General features: G+C 41.7%; 1 protein-coding gene across 2 annotated transcripts in view; it reads right to left on the bottom strand.

Annotated features, from left to right (window-relative positions):
* Positions 1-2,561: 2,561 nt before the first annotated feature.
* The window catches only part of PCSK2 (proprotein convertase subtilisin/kexin type 2), a 106,635-nt gene continuing 89,218 nt past the window's right edge, over positions 2,562-19,978 (bottom strand). For both annotated transcript variants that reach the window (XM_074918735.1, XM_074918818.1), the window contains 4 exons: positions 15,077-15,292; positions 13,716-13,816; positions 10,889-11,116; positions 2,562-6,031 (listed from right to left, as the gene is read on the bottom strand). In XM_074918735.1, coding sequence (XP_074774836.1) covers positions 5,545-6,031; positions 10,889-11,116; positions 13,716-13,816; positions 15,077-15,292 — 1,032 coding nt within the window. In that variant the 3' untranslated portion in view covers positions 2,562-5,544. The remainder of the gene's footprint in view (positions 6,032-10,888; positions 11,117-13,715; positions 13,817-15,076; positions 15,293-19,978) is intronic.

Genomic DNA, 19,978 nt, shown 5'->3' with positions numbered 1-19,978 from the left:
TCTTCTCAGAATAAAATTTGGAATTCCACCAAAGTGGGGAATAACCCTTATAAAGATACTAAAGGCATTATTTGTCCTTCAGCAACACAACTAACGTATTTATGAATGCCAACAAGCTTTTGAGCAGACCATAGCCAACTCAAAAGACTGTGTTTTGGTATTTTCTTGTTAAGTATTTCCTCAGACTGTAGCATTTTGCAGAGTTTAATAATGCCATGGGATCCTGTCATCACCCAGTCACCTGTAGTCCCATGGAGCTCCATGGGGTTGTTGGAACAAGCAGTGCCTTCCCATTTCCCTGTGTCTGGGGAAACAAAAAGCAACAGACTCTTGCAGTTTCCAGAAATCTTCAACTCGGGGGGGGGGGGGGGGGGGGGGGGGGGGGGAAGGAAAAAGTGCAATAAATCCTTCACCTGTGTATGTGCAAATACTAAGCACTATCTAAAATGCTGATGCATCATTTAGGACTCAGTTTAACTTCAGGCATACAAATAATCCCACTAAAGCTGGATACATACTGAAACATACTGAAATGCTTTACTTGGTTAAGTGCTGCATGTTCCTTTTCCCATCCCATCCCAGTTCTCAAAGATTTTTTTTCAGCTTTTGATTGTTAATGCCTTTTGCTTCTCTCTGATTACTGCCATCAGCTGCCAAGAAAAGGGCTAAACACCATTTGGGCTGATGATCCTGAGCTTCAGGACTACCTTCTCACATCACCTGAGACTTTCCTTTGATATTGTATCGTTTTTCTTTTAGTTAGTGAATTCCAATGCAGGTGTAGCTTCTAACCTACTGTGACTATTATGTCTGGTAAAGTGGCACCATCTTCTCTGAAACAAGGACAGGTGACCCACATAGTCACATTTTTATTCTGGATTTTTTTGTTGATGCTGTTTTATTGAAGTACTTGTGTGAATTCATGCCAGAGATGGCTTGTTGAGGCATGTGCTACTTTTCAGTTTAATTTATTAACAGTATAAATAACCACAGAGAAGGAATTTATCCATGCATATGGATGCTGCACTCTGGTGAGCTGGGAGAAACTGCTCAGTTTAACTGCTGCTGCTGCTGAAAGCAGGTTTTGACCCACTGCAAGAGACAAAAAAAAAAAAAAGTAAAGCACAACTGCAGCAATAGGAAGGCTGTTTAATAATTCTGTCACCAAACAGGGTGTAAATAGATTCAGTCAGTACCTAGACAGACCTGGGTATTCCACCCCCACCCCCACCCCCTGCCAATCATCTAATTTCACTGCAATACAGGGAACTTAACGGTCAGACTACAAAAGGCATTACTCAACAGCAAGGAGACACCACTTCAGGAGAGCCTGGGTTAGGTGTCTAATGTGCGACTATCCCCCACCTCTTCATCTATTTTGTGCTGTGGTGTCACCACTCTCTGCTGCTGACATAGAAGTGGTTTTCTGATGCTTGTAAATCTTATTCAGCAGCTGCGCAGTATAAAAGTCGCTCCTAAAGTGGGCTTGGTGGCCACATATTACTGAAAAAGTCACCTAGTGCATTGCATAGGCAGCAACCTGCAGTGTAAGACTTGAACCAAGCTGGTGCTGAGCTGCACCACAGACACCACCACCAGCAGAAGTCAATCACCATGAAGAATTAAGGCCTAAATTTTGCTGTGATCTCTAATTTGCCTTCCACAAACATGGCCGGTTGCCCAGTAAGGCTGCAGATGATGGGCATCTGTAAATTTGTATGAAAATTATATAGAAAAACATTAGTATCCTATTAGTCATAATGACTGTGCTGAAACATATAGTAAACCTCACGATTTATGGGCTAACTGCATGGGCTGCTTTAAACGCAGAGTCTCGAATGCAGCATCTCATTGAAGTGTTTAAATGCTAGTGCTGAAGTGTAGCAGTGAAATACTTGGAAACATCTATTCAGCAGAGCTTGGGATGGGACCTAGGTTACTACAGGCACATTCTCACCTCTGTGGCAAGCAGAACTAGATCAGGTGGTTCCCTGCCATCTTTTACTGCTGCAGACATGGTAAGAAGTTATAAAATTAAATGTACCGTGTGCCATGGGGACATGTGAACTAAAAGTACCCAAAAATGTGGGTGGGGAGTAGGGAGGAAGAAGGAAACAGAGGGGTTTTTTTTGTGGAGCAAAGTGCTCCAAACAGCAGAGAAAAAAAATACTGTTGCATTTCCCTGGGGCCAGAACTGCTTATGAAATGCAGCACAAGATGTCACTGACTCCCTGAGTGTCCCCTTCCCCACTGAGGGCAGCAGTTTAGCACCAACATCACCGTGTGCCTCTGCAGAGCTGCCCTTGGAGCCAGCAGGTCTGAACCACATAATGCCCAAGGCTCCTAGCCTGTGGCCTTAATCTTCGGTGTGCCACCATATCACAGTTAGCATAAAGCCTGTTACTCTTCATCTGTTGCTATCATCTCTTTTGGAGGATCGGGTTCATTTTCTCAGTATCCAGCATACACAGGATACAGATTGCTTTATTGGTGTAAAAAGCAGGGGAGCAGAAGTCATCCCATGTAGACCAGCGTAGTACCTCCCGTGTACTTTCCGATAGGCAATGATGATAGGACCTGCCGGTTTACAACAGCTCTTTATTTTACTCAGATTATAAAACATTATCACAGGGCTTCAGTTAAACAGTGTTCACCTGTTTCAAATCATGAGCTTCATTTTTCCCTTTATTATAAATACTAACAAATTAACTTCATTTTCCATCAGCATTACCATAAAAACTTAGTCTAACTGGACATATTTTTCAGCGATCCCCCCGATGCAAAAACCCTGAAGAATTTGAAGTAGATCTCTATATTGTATATACACTTAGTTTTATATATACTTATATCAAAACTCATCATTTCTGCATATCACTCATTATCGTGATCTTTCACTTAATAAATTACGTCAGCATTATGAAAATATGAACAACCATCTAGTTCTTTTGCTGCTTTATAAGATATTTAATGATTGAACAGAGAACTGCAGAATTACATAATGCAATGGAAAATCATGTACACGTTCATTTAAGATTTCCACATGGACTTTTCTTATTCCAAAACTTTTTCCACATTTCAGAAGTGTTTCAAAAGCTTCCAGTTACTTCTTTCTTTGAACCCATACACACAAAAAGTTATGATGTGCACATATGTATTATACATTACATACCATATGTAATTCTAAATATATTTATAAGCCAATATATGTAACATATTCTGAATATACATATTGTATGTAATATATATAGAGAGAGAGATACCACAGGTGTGTCATGTGCATTTAGACATACAGGTGTATGCATAAATATATATATAGATGGAAATTCTTCCCTCTGATACATATACGCTGCTCTTTCTGAGAACTGGGTGCCTTCCACAGAAACCTACTGCTGTCAGCACAATCCATTCACTTCCAAAAACACAAGCAAACCTGTCCCTGACCCATTTAACTTCAGCGAGTTTTGGCTCATGCCTCATGAACTCCAGTCCATGCTTTGAAATGGACCCGTCTCGTCCTTGGGTTAAGTTTTACACCACCAAATTAAACACAGTTGGCACTCTAATGTATTTGAAAAAATAACCAAAAGCACTTCAAAAATAAAAAATCACACGGGGCCTGATTCTTCTCCTGCCGATGCCTGTTTTAGCCCAGTGTGACTCAACTGTCCAAAGGGACTGCTGCACGCAACGAGGAACCTGTGAGTAGTGCAAGGCTGCTCGTCTTGGCTTTAAAGTGTAATTCACATAGATTTTGAGCAGGTTGAGCTGTTTATTTTGCATTTGGATTTGTAAAGGAAAGAACAGGCCTCTTATGGAAAGATAAAAGATGGATATTCACTAGAAGTAACAGCACAGATTATACATTCTTAAGTGAAACGTGTCCACCAGATAACCTTTGAGTTACATTTTTAATTTGTTAGATAAACATTTATTTACTGAATGTGTTTCTACTACTATGCACGAGGACCACTCATTATTAAAATGTTTTAGATTAATACTCTGCATATTAAAAATACATAATAAAATTCTGAAACTAGTCACTGCTAAAAAGTAGATCTTGGATCCTGCAAAGATCTAAAGCACCTGCTTAAAGTTAGCATTTGAGTAGGCCCACTGATGGCCTTTACTGTGAATGCCTAAATATTTGCAGAATCAAGACCCTTTATTATTCAAAGGTTAAATTTGGGATCTCACACCTGAGGACATGTAGTGGTTGCTACCATGAGTAATTCCCACCGAGGAGGATGTTACACCTTGTGGCAATAGCAAGAGCAGGCTCCAAGGGTGAGAGAGACTGACTTTACTCATGTGTGAAAGGTGAAGGTGGGACTGACTCTTTAAACAGCAAAGAGCAATGATTACCAAAAATCTTCCCAAACACACTACATTTTATTTCCCAAGAAGGCCAACTTTACATTACACATTAATAACTTAGGCATATTAAATATATTTGTATAACATAAAAATAACAAATCTCTTTTTAAAAATCAAATTTGAATAAAAAATTGCTTTGGGACTGAAACTGCATACTTCACATTTCTCCCACAGCAATTTACTGACAGCCAGGTTGTAAACCCCAGAAAACAGGGGTCTGTGGTTGGAAATGCTGACACAGCCTCATCTTACGCTGCTGTAGTACATCTCAGTGTAGAGACGAGCAGATGCACTTTTGCACACAGGTTGCCAGAAATCCTACAGCTCATTCCCTATGTGCTTGTTCTGCTGTAAGATAGTAAATTAATCTAAATTGCCAAAATTTTTAAAAAAATCAACAAAACAAAACACCTGAAACTTGTGCTTCTAGAATGTCCTGACCCTGTTTGCAGAGCACTTCCCCCTGTCACCAAGCTTTGGCATTGCTTTGCCTTCCTTATTGCATGCCTGTTGACCCAATCTGTGTCTGAAGTGTTAGTGTGTATGTTGTGTAAGTGTATACATTAAAGAAAACTCTTAGAATTGAATTTCTACAAATTTGATTGGTAAGTTTTCTTCATCTCTGGATTATTTCTTTTTGTAGGGTCTAGTGCTACTTTGGTTGAACCCAATGGGGAATAGTCCCCCTGAAGTCAACGATGCAGAAGGAGCTGTTTGATGTTCAAAGACCTCTCCAGCCAAACTCATTGTGATTCCCTCTCTCACAATATTTTTTTAAAATGTGCCCATTATCACCAACTGTCAATGTTAAAATTCACTCTTTTTTTTAAAATACAAACAACATTTACCACAAAAATATGAAAGGAAAAGCCATCAACTTCGTTGCAGGTGAATACCTATTCGTATGACACAAAAGAAAAATCATTTACAGTCACAAACTGTACACAGTATTTGGTGAGGGACAGTGTATTTGTGGCTTAGAGTACAAAAAGGATTGTTTTGGTGGTAATTAAAATAATTATTGATGAGATGTAAGACTTTAAAATCAAGGAAGTGTGATAATTTGGCTACAGAGACAATCATTGTAATATGTCTAACACAGAGGTTTGGATAGTAGAAAGGTGAGTAGAGGGATCTGGGGAAGGAAAGACACCATCATGCAGAACAGCGCTAGTTCTTGCTCAGTATACTCTTCAGGCTTCTCTCCACTGCTTCATCTAATTCTTCTTCCAGCTCTTCCTTCTTGGACATGGCCAGTTTGGACTGATAATCTTTTACTATTTGGTCTATATAGGGTGCGCTCTGAGTCCCGTGCAGCATCAGTGTCCACTCCTTCAGCACACCCCGCTGGGGCAGGCTGCCAACAAACCCAATCTCCAGAGCCCAGGTGCCTCGGGGGTCTTCTCCCCAAGTGTGTGTGGTCATGAAAGGCCATTTGTCAAAACCCACCTTGGAGTCATCATCCCTGGGGCGCCGGCTCAGTAAAATGGACTTTGTTCCCATTGGCGAGGTCATGTTGATGTTGAGGTCTCCTCGCCTAGTGGAATTCACAGTTATAACTGCTTGGACATGTTCAAGGTATCGGACAAAGTTTTCCTTCCCCTCACAAGCATCGGTTGTAAGTGTGAGGACCAGCTTGCCACTTGGTGGTATCTTTCTGCAGGTCAAAAGATAATTAAGCAAATTAAAAGGAGCACATGACATGGCGCATGCTAAAACTACTGGGGTTTGGTGCCTCACAGGAAAACCTGTACTGTTTTCCTTATTAATACATGGAAAAGTAAGGAAATAATAGTTGCAAACTTAGCCAGAAAGAGAAAATTATCTTTTTAGAAAATGGTAGTAAAACCATAATTTGAATATACATTATGAAATGTACACCTACACAAAGAGAGAAGGAATACAATTAAGAAGTACATACTGCTCTTTAAGAAATATTAACATATATTTAATAGTTGCCTTATCATTACTGTATTGGGTAATTGCATAATAATGTGTATATTCAGTAAAGGAACCATTAGCAGTCAGTCATGTCAGACAGTCACCTTAAAAGACGGCAGCGAATGGATTGCTGGAGTCAGAGGAGCCAGCTGCACAGAATTTCAGTTCAGTCACATCAAAGCCTACATCCTTCTGATTTGGACACCAGCACAAACATGGGATCCCAGGGTCAGCTCATTTAAAAAATATTTTTCCATGAAAACTGCTGCACAACACACCGAGCAAAGAAGTTGCACTTGTTTACTGAGTTGCTAAAGTGCTGCACCTTGGAGTCACAAGTTTCTTGGTTATCATAATTCAGTCCTTATGAAGGCAAATGCACAATTAACTGGGGGACATCAGTCCCAAGTATCACCAGAAAGCTAGACCCACAGGTGGAACACAGATTCCTATTACCAGTGCACGGAGCTCCTTTGCTGGAGGGTCGGACACCTGAGGATGCAACGCCTGAAGTCAGCACACAAAAGGAGAACACTTTCAAGTTTGGACTGTGCAATCCCCTACAGCTGTTAATGATCTTGCCAACATTTGTCAGCAGGATGAATTACGCACAACAGGGAGCAACGTTATGCTGGTCGGTGCTCCTGGCTCCCCACGTGCTGGGGAGCGCACCCGCAGTGTGGTTGCTCCCGGTGTGGTTGAGGAAACCTGTGAGGCACCAGCGTTTCCCAAGAGTGTCTCCGAGACCACCAGGAAGAGGCAAGAGCGTGCTGGAGGAGAGCAAGGTGCATCCATGCCTTCCCAGCTCCAGCAGAGGAGGCCAGTAGCCACCGTGCAGTGGCAGCCCTGCGCAGTGTGTGGGCACAGGATCAGAGGCACTGGCACCTGGCCCAGGAGCAGCACCCTGCCAGCAGCTGAGGCTGACGAGTGCCTGACAAACCCCTCAGGGCCGGGATCCGAGTTGCCTCAGAATTACCAATTACCAGTTGCCTCAGAAACGGGCTGGCAAACTACACTGGAAGTGTAAACAAAATTCTCTGCGTCTTCACCATCAGTGGGCTGTGAGCAGCATGACACTCTCCTCTGTCTAAAAGAAATACTTGAAATTCAAGAATTACTGCAATCCTTAAAAAGGGGAATAAGTAACAAAATATTCCAGTCAGCTTGTTATTACCTCTTCCAGTGGCTTCTCTATAACCTAGGTTTTGCAGTAAAATAAGAGTCCCTTTTAAAGGGCATCGATGACACTGCGGTAATGAATACTTTCTTTTCAAAATAAATGAGGAGCAGCCTTTTCCCTTTGCTAATGAAGCAGTGCGTTCTTCAGAGACCAGTGGAAGTGTTTTATTCAAGCCTAGCTTCCAGGAATTCTCTTCTTGAGATGAACTTCAGGTATTACAGCTTAGAATATCACTAATTGGCCCAGACCAGTCTTTGCCCCCCTTTCATAGACTACTGCCTTCTTGGGAGTACTTGCAGAGGTCCAGGTCCTCAAGGCATTTAAAGACTTACCTTAAACTGAAAAACCTGTGTTGTTATGAATCTTATGGATGCCCTGGAGCAGAAGCTGGTATAACATAAATATTGTCTAGCAAAAAATATTTTAACATATAATACCCTCAAGATTTATTTTGTGTGCTAAAGCACAAGGAAAATGCACTATATGCCAGCCAGTGGTGAAGGTTCATAATCTCACAGTTGCCACATGCTTGCAGTTTCTCTGCGTGGGAAGCACTGTCCTCAAAGCAATCTGAATTCACGTTGTCTCACAGCAGTCTCACACAGTGGACAAGGCTTTGTCAAACAGTGCTTCATTCTGAGACTTGTGGTAAGTGCTTTATATCTCCTCCACTAAATAAGAGAGGACACCACAGTGTGAGTCTTTTCTATCAACACCAAAACCCAAAGAAATAAGAGCAATAAGAAATACCACTCCATCTGCTTTGCAGACAGCCTGACAGGCAGGTCTTCTCTCCATCTTCGTAAATGCTGCAGTGCAAAAGGTATCTCAGCTCTCTAACACACATAAGAAAAGGCTTGCTCTGCAACCCCCTTTCCTGTTAATTAGAATCCAATACTCTCTGCTTTGCTAGACCAATTGCTTTAGTCCAGGTGAATTTCCCCAAAGAAGCAAAAAGAACCTGGGGTGGTGGAAAAAGGCTGACATGAAAGGAGCAGAAGAGATGGGTTTTCCACACCCTCACAGTGTACCACTGCCCATTTGCCATATAGGTATATAAAATATATTCGCTTTGGCATGAAGTGTAGTACCCGGTTAGAGATGAGCAGGGGGAGCTAACAGCTCTGTAGAAGCACACTCCCATGCTCCTGTTCCTCTGCTAATGGACTATGATGTCCTAAATCATCTAAAGCAGCCAGATTCAGGTGCGTCAATTTTTTTTTTTCTTTTTGCTGACCCATCAAAAATCCATTTTCAGAGGAAGTTCCTATTGATAACAAGTATTTCTACATGCAGCAGAGAAATGCTGCACTTTAAATACTGATTGCTTTCAGCACGCTGTATAATCTGTCAGGCTGTCAATTCTTTCCTGGCCTGTTTCTGCTAATTCTGCTCCTATGGTACACACTTCTGTATCAACTACTCACCTACCTAAATATATACTGAATATCTATTATATATATACACAAATATCTATACTTATATAAATGTATATATGTATATAGAATATACATACAAAACGTTGCTCCAGCAAGGCCAAACTAGAAAACAAACCCAATTATTACACTGCAGAAGCGCAGTGTAGTTTTCATTTCCAAGGGATCTCTGGACATGCTGGGACTTCACTGGTTTTAATTACCGTGTAATTCAAAAAATGCAGATGTTGCAAGTCATGATGCTTGTTAACTCCTGTCAGTGACATTTTCATTAGGGGACATAAATATTACAGCAGTCCTGGGGTAATTATTGGAGGCACCCATACATACCACACACCGAGATTACATTGCAGTAGAGTTAGGAGGCTTAGGTGGTGACTGACTTGCTTGAATTTTAGAAATCTGCATGCTGTAAGCACAAAGCCTGTTCTGGGTGCTGCTCTCAGAAGACACCACCCATACAAGACAGTGTATTTCTCAACTCTGGAGCTTGTTGGGCAACAAGAGCTATAGGGAAGCTTTACTACACTTCCAGATCCCCGGGCTGGAGCAAATGCACCATCCTCCATGCTTTTCTATCCACTCAACAGCAGAAATGAGACAGAAAAACAAAGGCAGAAGGAGACAATACTACTACAGAGCACTCGCCCGACTCTGACTCAGTCTGTTGCCAGAATACCTCTGGCTCCACACTGTCTAATGCATGGATCCAATCATAAAATCACAGAATGGTTTGAGTTGGAAGGGACCTCAAAGACCATCCAGTCCCAAACTCCCTGCCACAGGCAGGAACACCTTTCACTAGATCAGGCTGCTCAAAGCCCGTCCAACCTGGCTTTGAACACTGCCAGGAAGGGGGCAGTCACAACATCTCTGTCAAGCCTACAGAGAGAGATTTTCTCTCTTCCTTTGGGAATGATCCCCATTTCAATAAATGGGACTGCACTAAAATAAATTAGATTATTTGTCTGCATTTAAATTTTAAATTATGAATAAACTCAAAATAGCTCAAAGTTAGCTCCAGCACACTCTCATTTGCTTCCTAGTTGTGAGCATGCGTAGGACAGATAAATTAAAACTCAGATCTCAGCTGTTAGATCCTTGGATCCTGCAAATACAAACCCATCTGGAAGGCTGTGAACTAACTTTGATTCTTTGCTTGGCTGAGCTATATGCCAGGGTGGCATAATGGTTTGGTTTTATTTTTCCAACAGAATAAATGATGCCTTCAGAAATGGCACTGAAAAGTTAGATTTCAAATGGTATAGATATAAATTGGCTATTATTAGGTCAGCATTTCAAATAATTAAATTGAACTATAGCTGTTGCAGTCAATTAGTATTAATACATTCACTTGTTGACTCATTCAGTTTAGCACATGAAGGTAAATCAGAAAATAATTTGACTACCTAGCTTGCAATTAGAGATTTGAAGAACATAAACCAAACACAATTAAATGCTGTAGCGTTCAAACTGAATCACCGGTACCTGTAGATTATTGTTCCAGTCTTCTGGAGATAAAACTGTCTGCTAGAATATGTCACAACGAGATATGACCTGGCTGACAGATATTTCATGTGGCAGCAGTTTGTGTAATTTCCAGTGTCCGCTTCCCAGATTTTTACTTGTGCACAGGCTCTTAATTCACAGAAACTCTGGCACAAACATACCTGTAAGGACCCAGGAGGAATGGATGTTGCTGTTAACACTACTGGCACTAGCAATGATGATGGAGATGAGCTGCAGATTGCACTCCTCCAGCAAACCAGGAATTGAAAAATCATGTGGTTTATTTTATCAACTTATTGAAATATCGGGAATGCTATTGGTAATGTTGGGCTTTCTTAGAAAAGAATGTTTCTTTGATTATCTATGTCTTTGTCAACATATTTGTATGCTTGTGGTTTCCTAAACACCTGGAAGAAGCCAAACACATATGCTAGAGCCATTCACTTACTCAGGTTCCTGTATTGACCCTCCAACACAGTGGAATCTTTCAGGAACAGTCTTCCAGTCTTTCGCCATCTTAACCATTGCTCCTGCATCTAGGACACCATAGCCAAACAAATGGTTGAATTCCAGCCCAACGCCATTTCTACGCCACTGATGAACCTCATCGTGAAGCTGGTTCCTCTTCGATGTGAGCACTGTCAGATGCTGCATGTCTCTCCATGTCAGATCCAAGCTGTGCAAGAGCAACACAGAAAACAAACCGTAGAGTATTTCCAAGCAGATATTAAAGAAAGTGTGTTTGAGTAAGCCTTTTGGTAAAATTTGCTTCTATGAGTCACACAGAAATTGTATCTATACACATATCAATAACAAAGCTTTTGTTGATTTCAGTGGGAACAAAAATAGGTTTTAATTGTATAGTACTTCCCCAAAATAATTTCTGATTGTTTCCCTGTTCTTAAAAACTGCTTTCAACTACACATTATAGATCCACCACGCAATTTTTAAGCTAATAAAATGAGTAGGATATTATACCAGATCCTGAAAAGAATACAGAAAGGGAAGGATGATGACAGAATTTCACCTAGCTTTCCTCTTAAATCTTGCCTTCTTTTCCTTGCCTGCTCCTCCTGCTTTTCCCTTGGCCTTCCCAAGGTTCACCCAGAGAAGCCCTGATCTGATGAAGCTGATGAGCTGTAACAATTGAAGTCTTAGTAATTTTGGTAGTCTGGGCATATGGATGTATGGGCTGTGGGTGGCTGTAGGTTTGTATTATAAGGTATGGTAGAGGTTTATCACCCATGATATACTAGCATGGAAGAATGCAGTAAAGTAATATTTAGCTAGATTCGATAATCATTTTTCATCATCAGTTCTTGTCTTCCTAGATTTGCAGTGATTATGATGACAGGAAGGGCACTTGTAAGTTATTATTCTGGAAGCTTTAGAACTGACATTCTAATTCTACATAACTAAAGCTATTCCAGTTGTTTTATGATTAACTCTTTCAACATTACAGTATGTCTGATTCAAACCATCAACCTAAAAGGATCCGCTTTTCAGCTTTCTGTGCCCCAAGTAATAAGCATGTGTCCATGCTGAATGTACAGCAGAACAGGCAATTACTGTCATTTTTCCCAAGGTGACACAGGATAGCTGAAAACCAGATATCACTCGTATCATTCTTACTGAAACCTTTTAAGAGCTGCTACGTATCTTAAAACTGTACTTTCCATTTCACAGATTGGTCTGGTTTTAGAGACGTGTCAGACATACATTGTACACGAGCTGAGAGACATAGTGCAGGTAGTAGTAGTCTGCCTGGGAAATAGATAGCTATTCCTCTGAAGGCTAGTGTAACTCATCCAGGGTAGTTCTGCACACTAAAATAGAGGTTTAATAGAGCCGGTCTGGAAGGAGACAGGAGGCACTGACAGTTCTTTCTGTCTCCCCTCCACCCACATCCTTCTTCTCAGCAAAGGCTAGAAACCCAATTGCAAACCAGGGACATTAGTCTCATTTCATTTCTACTCGTGATAGTTTGGCAAGAGTAATTCCAGTCTCCATGGATAGCCCAAATGAAGAGGAATGGTAGTTATTACTGACATATTAAGATTGCAGTCCAGGTTAAACATGCAGTGGTCAGAAAATTCATTAAGTCTTTAAATTTTTTTGGCCATAATTATTTATTAAATCATGGCTGTCCCACTGAATGAATTTGACAGTAGAAGGACTGACCATCCAAAGTTAAAACACGTGTCATGTATGTTTTACACGTATAAAACCTGAAAAATGAAATGTGCCCCAAGTCATGCTCTGAGCACAACAACCATTGCTCTGCTAATGATAGAAGCTTTGTCTCCTCTTTATTCTTCTGCATACTGTTGAAGAAAACTATGTACATAGCACTCACTTCATGCCAAGGTTACAGAAAGTGAAGCTGTATATACTTGAGTAAATGTTGTCTCACTTCATAAAATCATTTAACACGAAGTGGAAAGATGGTATAGGTTATTGTAAGGAAAACTTTTCCTAATCATAAGAGAAGAAGAAAATGAAGCAAGATATGCAAGAGGTCTCCAATGTCACGAATAGCATGGAGATTGTAAAACAGACAGTGGATAGTTATTCTTCCACATAACAGAGCAATTATGGAGCACAGAAGCAAGTTACCAGCAATGGGTTAAGAAAAAACAAATGAAACATTCCCTACCACCATCATCAAAAACATTACTGTGGACCTGACTGCCACTGGATGATACAGGTGCCAAATACAGACAAGTTGAAAAAGAGCTAGACAAATTCAAGGAAGACAAATCTGCCTGTGGCTATCAAACAGCATAGGCTGACTGCCCTCTCTCCAAACCACTGATTGCCAAAGCTGTTGTTGAAAGATAGCTCTTAATCCCCGTTTGTTGTACTCTCCCCAAGTGTCTGTCGTTGCAGACAGCACGTGGCACAAGATGAACTCCTGTCTGACACTACAGGTTTGTTCTTATGTTTTTGAAGGCTTGGCATTCCATGCTGGCTATGTGAAGAAGTGAAATAATCTCTCCCTCCAAACAGTGCTGGAGAAAACATAAACTCCTGGAAGCAATGGATGGAGAGGACACAGAGAGAGCGAGTCATCCAGAATGTATCTGCTGTATGGCTTCAGCAAGACTGCCGCTCCATCTCCAAGTTGCCATCCATGTCACTACTGTAGCAGGCAGCTTGTTTGCTGCTCCTTCTAGCCCCTTGCCACAGACAGCCAACTTATATGATGAACAACATTAAACAAACCACAGGCCCTCTCCTCTCTAGAGCTCACAAGGAATTTCTCAACAGCATACTTAGCCTCCAGGGCCAAGGCAAACACTCCGGCTGCTTCAGGGGCAGCTGCAGATGTTCCTGAGTGACGCAGGGTGCAGTTGCCATACAAATCCGTTGTAGCCTGCAATAATATTAAGACACAATTAAAAAACCAGCTAGTCCATTTGCCTTGCAGTTACAGACTCAGAAAAAAATAGAAAGTGCACTTTGTGCCCTTGCTCTTTAGAGTAATTGTGTGTTTGTTCCTAGGATCTGTTTTCCCCTTCAGAATAGTGTATCGATTTAAAGACACAGTGAGACATAGTTACAGAAGGTGTCAATGCAAGAATAAATCAAGATGTAGTAAACCAGTGTTCATTACCGCTTAGAACTTATATAGATGGCATTAATTTCCTGTAAAAACAGTTTAACCAAAGGCCTTAAATTCCCTTGTGGTTATCAGAAGGATTTGAAACTAGAATTGTTAACAGTAGTGAGCTTTCTCACATTCGTGCAACTCCAGAACCAACAGCAGTACCAGGCTGCTATCTTCTATGCAGATTAGTCACTAGAAGAGACCAGAAGCACACCTTAGAAAAACATTTTATGGTGATAATTACAAAGGTGCCCCAGATCATCCTGTCTGATACCAAGATGGAAACCAGTATTTTTCCATCTGCTACTGCATGTGGGCATTTAGGATTATACAGTATATCCTTGGGGTTTGAAACAGGACCATGGAAAATGTGTCACAGCCTTCAGCAAAAAATCAACCTTGAGTAACCACACCTGAATTTTCCACTCTGTGAATTACACTATGTCCTGGCTAGTCTGAATGTGCTGAAGAGCAGTGATCAGTACAGTGGAAGAGAATCCCAATTACATTTGAACAGAAACTGCCTATTTCCCAGTTGCAGGTATGGCCCTGGCCTTGAGTATGATGCTCTGCACTGCTCAATAGGAGGGTGAGGGTGATCTGAGCCCCCGTATTTCCTCTGTGGGTGACAATGTCTTTCTGCTCTGTGCAGCCTGTAGCACAGCAGAAGTTGTGACTGCTCTGCCAGTACAAGTAAGTATGATCTCAGATGCTGACACTTTTCATCTAAATATTTAAACACCTTTTGTCACACTGTCCCTTGGAAAGAGCGCAATTGAACTTCTAAATCCAGTTTCTGATAAAGGAAAGCACCAAGTGTATGAAGCTCTATGAGATGGAAGATCATCGCTGTTCTCAATATTAATCCCACATCTCAGTTGAGAGTTTTGGCACCATCATGTACTGCAGATGAGAAAATACCCATCTCAACAAAAAACCATCTGCTGCTCCAATGCAGAGAGAGTTGTAACAGGTCATGGGAGTGCACAAAGACAGCAGCAACAGCACAATAATATCTGGACTCACCACGCCAGCCTCCGGATTTCTCTTCCTCCCATTACTAAAGGTAGACGCTAAGGTTGAAGAGCAGCTTTCATCATACAGAGCTGTCCGTCCATCATTTATAGCAGAATTGATGGAAATTGTCCACATGCTTGATGCGTAACCATCACAGTTACAGTCATCGTAGCTGCCCCCATCTCCAGAGGCCCAGACATAGATGCTTCCTTTGCCACCCCGGCCCTGTGAAAGGGGAAGATGGACCCTCTTGGGTTAAATTGCAAACAGGAGACAGCAACTACTTTAAACTGCACATCTAATGATAAAACTATGCATCTATGAAGAAGAAAACTGGTCCAAACAAAACACACATCAACCTTAAGCTGAAATAACGTGGACTTCTGCAGGTTATTATATGGCAGCCATAGCCACTTCTGCAACCTTATGTACACAGAGCACTTCCATTTATTTCCTGGTTTGTGTGATGCCCTGAAGGCTGCTGTGCCAGATGCTAAGACACTTCATGGATTCATTAGCATTTATGTCAAGGTCTAAGTGCTATGAGGAAAGCGTTCTTTTAAAAGAGATGTAGGTCATCTCACATGCTGGGTTTGTAAGATCTAATTAGGTTCAGCAATGGCTAAAAAATTCTGTAAAACCGGCACCTTTTTCTCTCAATAGATTTTTCTCCAAAGGTATCACTGACTCAGAGCTGTTCTTCTGACAAACCAGCTTCTACTACTACACAGAAAGTGAAGTTATAAGACCATGTAAATCATTTACAGAAAGATGGTCTACCAATTACAGTGAGAAGGCGAGAGATGGATGGGAGAGACTGAAGCTGAAGGGCAGTATAAATGCTTCCCATTAGTTAAAGAAATCCATATAGAGTCCCCAACTTCCAGATAGGCAAGGAGTGGGAAGGGATCAACTGAGCACCTTCTCATCCCATACTAAGAAAAAGGCAGGGGCTGCCTGGAAAAGGGTTAGACCTGAGAACCCTGATTCTCAGGGAAAGATCGGTGGTACTGGACAAAAAGCTCAGATCTCCCTCTGACTCCAGCACAGCTACCATTTCTCTCCTTGTTTAGTCCCATGTAATCCAACATTTACTTCCAACAGCACCAGAAGGGTGCAAGGCCTCAATTTAACATACTGTTTCTATGCACTGGGCAGAAGATAAAAAAAATCTTCCGATCTCTTCACTGTCCAGCCTGAAATGGAAGTTAAAGAATATACAAACATAGCAACCTGCAATGGTATTTTAATAGGGAACCTTTTCTGCCAGGAATTTAAATTAAATCTGAGCTCCCAGCAGTAGCTTCTATTTTTCACCATGCCCCACTGAACAGAGCAACCTCATTATTTCAAGCATGTTAGTGAGTTGCATTATAATCCACTGAATTGCACAGCAGGTTTGCTGCCACTGGGGTATATAACATCTCAGGACATAGATTTTCATAATAAAGATGATCACTATGAAAAAGCTTATTGAAATCAGCCTAACAACTCCTACAAAGATCTGAGATCTATAATTGGAGTTTTAAGGGAGAAGGATACTGTTGCAAAAACATATACTCAAAGAACAAAATAATTACAGTAAATTATCAGAAAAAACCTCAACAGATCAGCACAAGAACAGTCACACCTTTTTTCCCTTTGACTTTTTCCATATCCCACTTTGTGCTTTGACTGTCGTTAACCCAAACCTGGGCTTTGGACTCACTTCAGAGGCTACATCCCAAGTTTGCCACCGTGCCCAAACACACCGTCACACCACCTTGCCACCATCTGCCTCCTTTGGACAGCCTCTGTGGCAGCTCCAGCTCATCTCTCTCTGTCCCAAAAAGGCAGGCTGCTGCCCAGCACAGTAGGTGGCTGATGGTGCCAGGAATAGGATGTTTGGCACCTGTACAGGTCTGTTCTTAAACAACCTTTTTCTTCCAGCCATTTTAAAGGGAAACACTTAATTTTTATGTGATAAATTCACAGAAGTAGCTTGGTGCCTGGAATTTAGCCTCTGCAGCATTCAGCATGGGGAAGCAGACTTAGCCCTGCTTGGCAAATTGTTTCACACTGCCAAAACTGGGTATTGCTGTGAAGTATTTCAACCCACAGGCAGGATTTGTGGCAGAATGGCAGAAAACAGATATAACAGATTGTTGGTGGGGAGCGGGGGGAATCCACAGAGTAAATTAAATTTGGGCTTGAGTTTGTGGGTGGAGTTAGACTGCTGAGTGCTGCTGGGGACAGGTTTCTGCATGTAATTACTCTAAGGTGAGAATGGCCTCAGGATATTGCTTCTGTGAGAGTCACATCCACAAGTGTGGTTTGGTGTTAAAATCCATAATTCATCTCTTAATACTCTAATTTCAATTGCCTTTCCTTCTCAGCCGAGTCTGGAAAGAGAAGCAAACACTACTGGAATAAACTGATAGCAGCCCAAGTGCATTATTTGCAATGATGCTTAGGACTTGCTGCTTACATTTCCCACAGCCAGACCTGCAGCACTTGGATAGTTTGCACGGGCACACTGTTTGGTGGCTGTCCTCAGGCATCGTTTCACTTACCAGGCAGAAATGACCTCAGGTGAAGTGAATTTTTAATTCTCTGGTTGGCAGTAGTCTAAACCAGAAAAATCCCAGTTGGGTCAACTAAGTGTGGTATTTAAAGCAAACTGCAGGATCTTATTTGCATCTCAACCTTCTATGAACCTAAAAAATTTCAGTGGTGTTACTCAACTTAGGCTACTGCAAAATCCAGGCCAAAACAGGACTGGAGAAGGTGGTAGTAATACACACTACAAACACCAGAGGGAGCCTGAAGGAAGATTCAGGATGACCAGTAAAATAACAAGATACATTTTAAAGAGTATCTTTCCTCCAGAATCCTCTTGAAACCTGCTCGTTTTTCTCAAAAGCGATGCACAGCATGGCACCCACACTTATGAGCCATCCGAAGCTATAATCTCACTCCGAGCTCAAAATGGGTCTTGACGCATCTAGTCCTAGCCCAAGAGGCCCACCTCTCAACTCAGGCTAAATCAGAATTAAATCTTGGGCAAGGCTATATGCTTAGAAAGTTATGGACAGCTACTGAGAAACTCTCTTTGCAGAAACAGCACATTTTCTATTTCCAGTGTCCTTCGTGGGATGTTGTGCTACCAGCAAAAAATATCCCTGAGAAATTTTCTTACCCCTTTTCTCATCTTCTAAAGAGCTTAATCCCAGAAAAACGTCTTTACTGAACTACCTTGCAGAAGGGAGTTGGCAGGGGACTTCAGAGCCTAATTCACTTTATGTAACTTCAGGCATATCTCGAACTCTTTTTTTTCCTTGTTACTCTGTTTATTCATCATGCCTGCTGGGCTAGTGCCTAAGCTGGTGTTTCTCAAGGTTTTGATTGCTGGATCACACTCTCCAGATAAAAATGGGTGGTATTTGACAAATAAATCTCCTCCAGATTCCCTGACCTTTCCCATCAAGGCTGGCAAGAGACTGTGTGAATAACAGCTGGGCCTCTAACATAGCACAGCCTAGCTCACCCCCTCCCACCTGGCCATCGAGGTTGCTGAAGATGGATGGAAGGATGTCATGGTTCAATCCCAGCTGGCAACTAAGCACCACACAGCTGCTTGCTCACATTCCTCTGGTGGGATGGGGGACAGAATCAGAAGAGTAAAAGTGAGAAAACTCGTGGGTTGAGATAAAGACAGTTTAATAAGTAAAGCAAAAGACACACACAAGCAAAGCAGAACAAGGAATTCATTCCCCACTCCCCATGGGCAGGCAGGTGCTCAGCCAGCCCCAGGACAGCCGGGCTCCATCACGTGTAACAGTGACTTGGGAAGACAAACACCATCACTCTAAACATCCCTCTGCTTCCTCCTTCTGTAAAATCATAAAAGCACGTTCCTGATGCTCTTTGGCTTTGGCCTAGTCCTTCAATCCCAGATCAGGACTAACAGTTTCCAAACAGTACAAGTTAAAAACAAAGAATGGACTCCTGCCCTAAAAAGCCAAGTACCAGGGAACGACAGCATCAGGACACCAGCAGGCAGATAGGCTCAGGATAAGAAGGAAAAAAAAAGCAGCACCTGACTGTGAGGAGGTGGTTGGGTTTTTTTAGGCACAGTGAAAAGTATTTCAGGATAAGGACAGCCAAATTGTTTGCTGATATTTATGGACTGTCTCATTCTAAGGAAGAAAATGCAGATGAAGCACTTTTGAAAAAAAGATGAAAAATTATAGAACTGGAAATTGCTTTCTGTAACACATATTATTTTATAAGGACCTTTCTTTTTGCATGACATATGATAGCTATTTTGTAATTTTTCCCCTTAAGAAAACGGGAGTGTTTCAGCACCTTCTATATAATTTAATAGCAATTTATGTGCCTGCTATGGTAAGAGATAGGTTGGTTTTCCAGAAAAAATGAAAAATTCTACAGCTTTATCAAAGTTTTTGCCATGGGTCCTACTGACTTATGAATAGGACTGATTTTTCATCCCCTATTAATTTTGACTGTGTTTTCCTCTGAAAAGAGCGTTTCTTTCTCTTCAGAACTGAATTATTTTAAAATCCTTACGTGTTTTGTAATTAAGAACTGCATCCTTCAGTAACGATTGCTAATTATCTCGGAAAGCACAGTTTGCAGCCCAGGCAGGCAAAACATAACTGCCGTTGTGCTCCCAGGCTGGGGCACACCAAGGCAAGGATGGACTGTGGAGGAGCTGTGGGACCCTTTGCCCGCTGTCATGATGTGGCAGGGAGCACTGGACTGTGCTCTCATGACTTCCAGGAGCCTACACAGAGACCCTATTCTACCCTGGTCTCCCCACCACTTCTGTGCACGAGCAGTCCAGCTACAGGGCATAAGCCAGCTGGAGGCAGTGAGTCCTTGGCATTGCCGAACTGCTGCTCATCTTTT

This window comes from Athene noctua, chromosome 1, assembly GCF_965140245.1.
Source record: "Athene noctua chromosome 1, bAthNoc1.hap1.1, whole genome shotgun sequence".
NCBI classification, from domain to species: domain Eukaryota; kingdom Metazoa; phylum Chordata; class Aves; order Strigiformes; family Strigidae; genus Athene; species Athene noctua.
The sequence above is the reverse complement of the archived record's forward strand: the minus strand, read 5'-3'. Positions and strand labels throughout refer to the sequence as shown.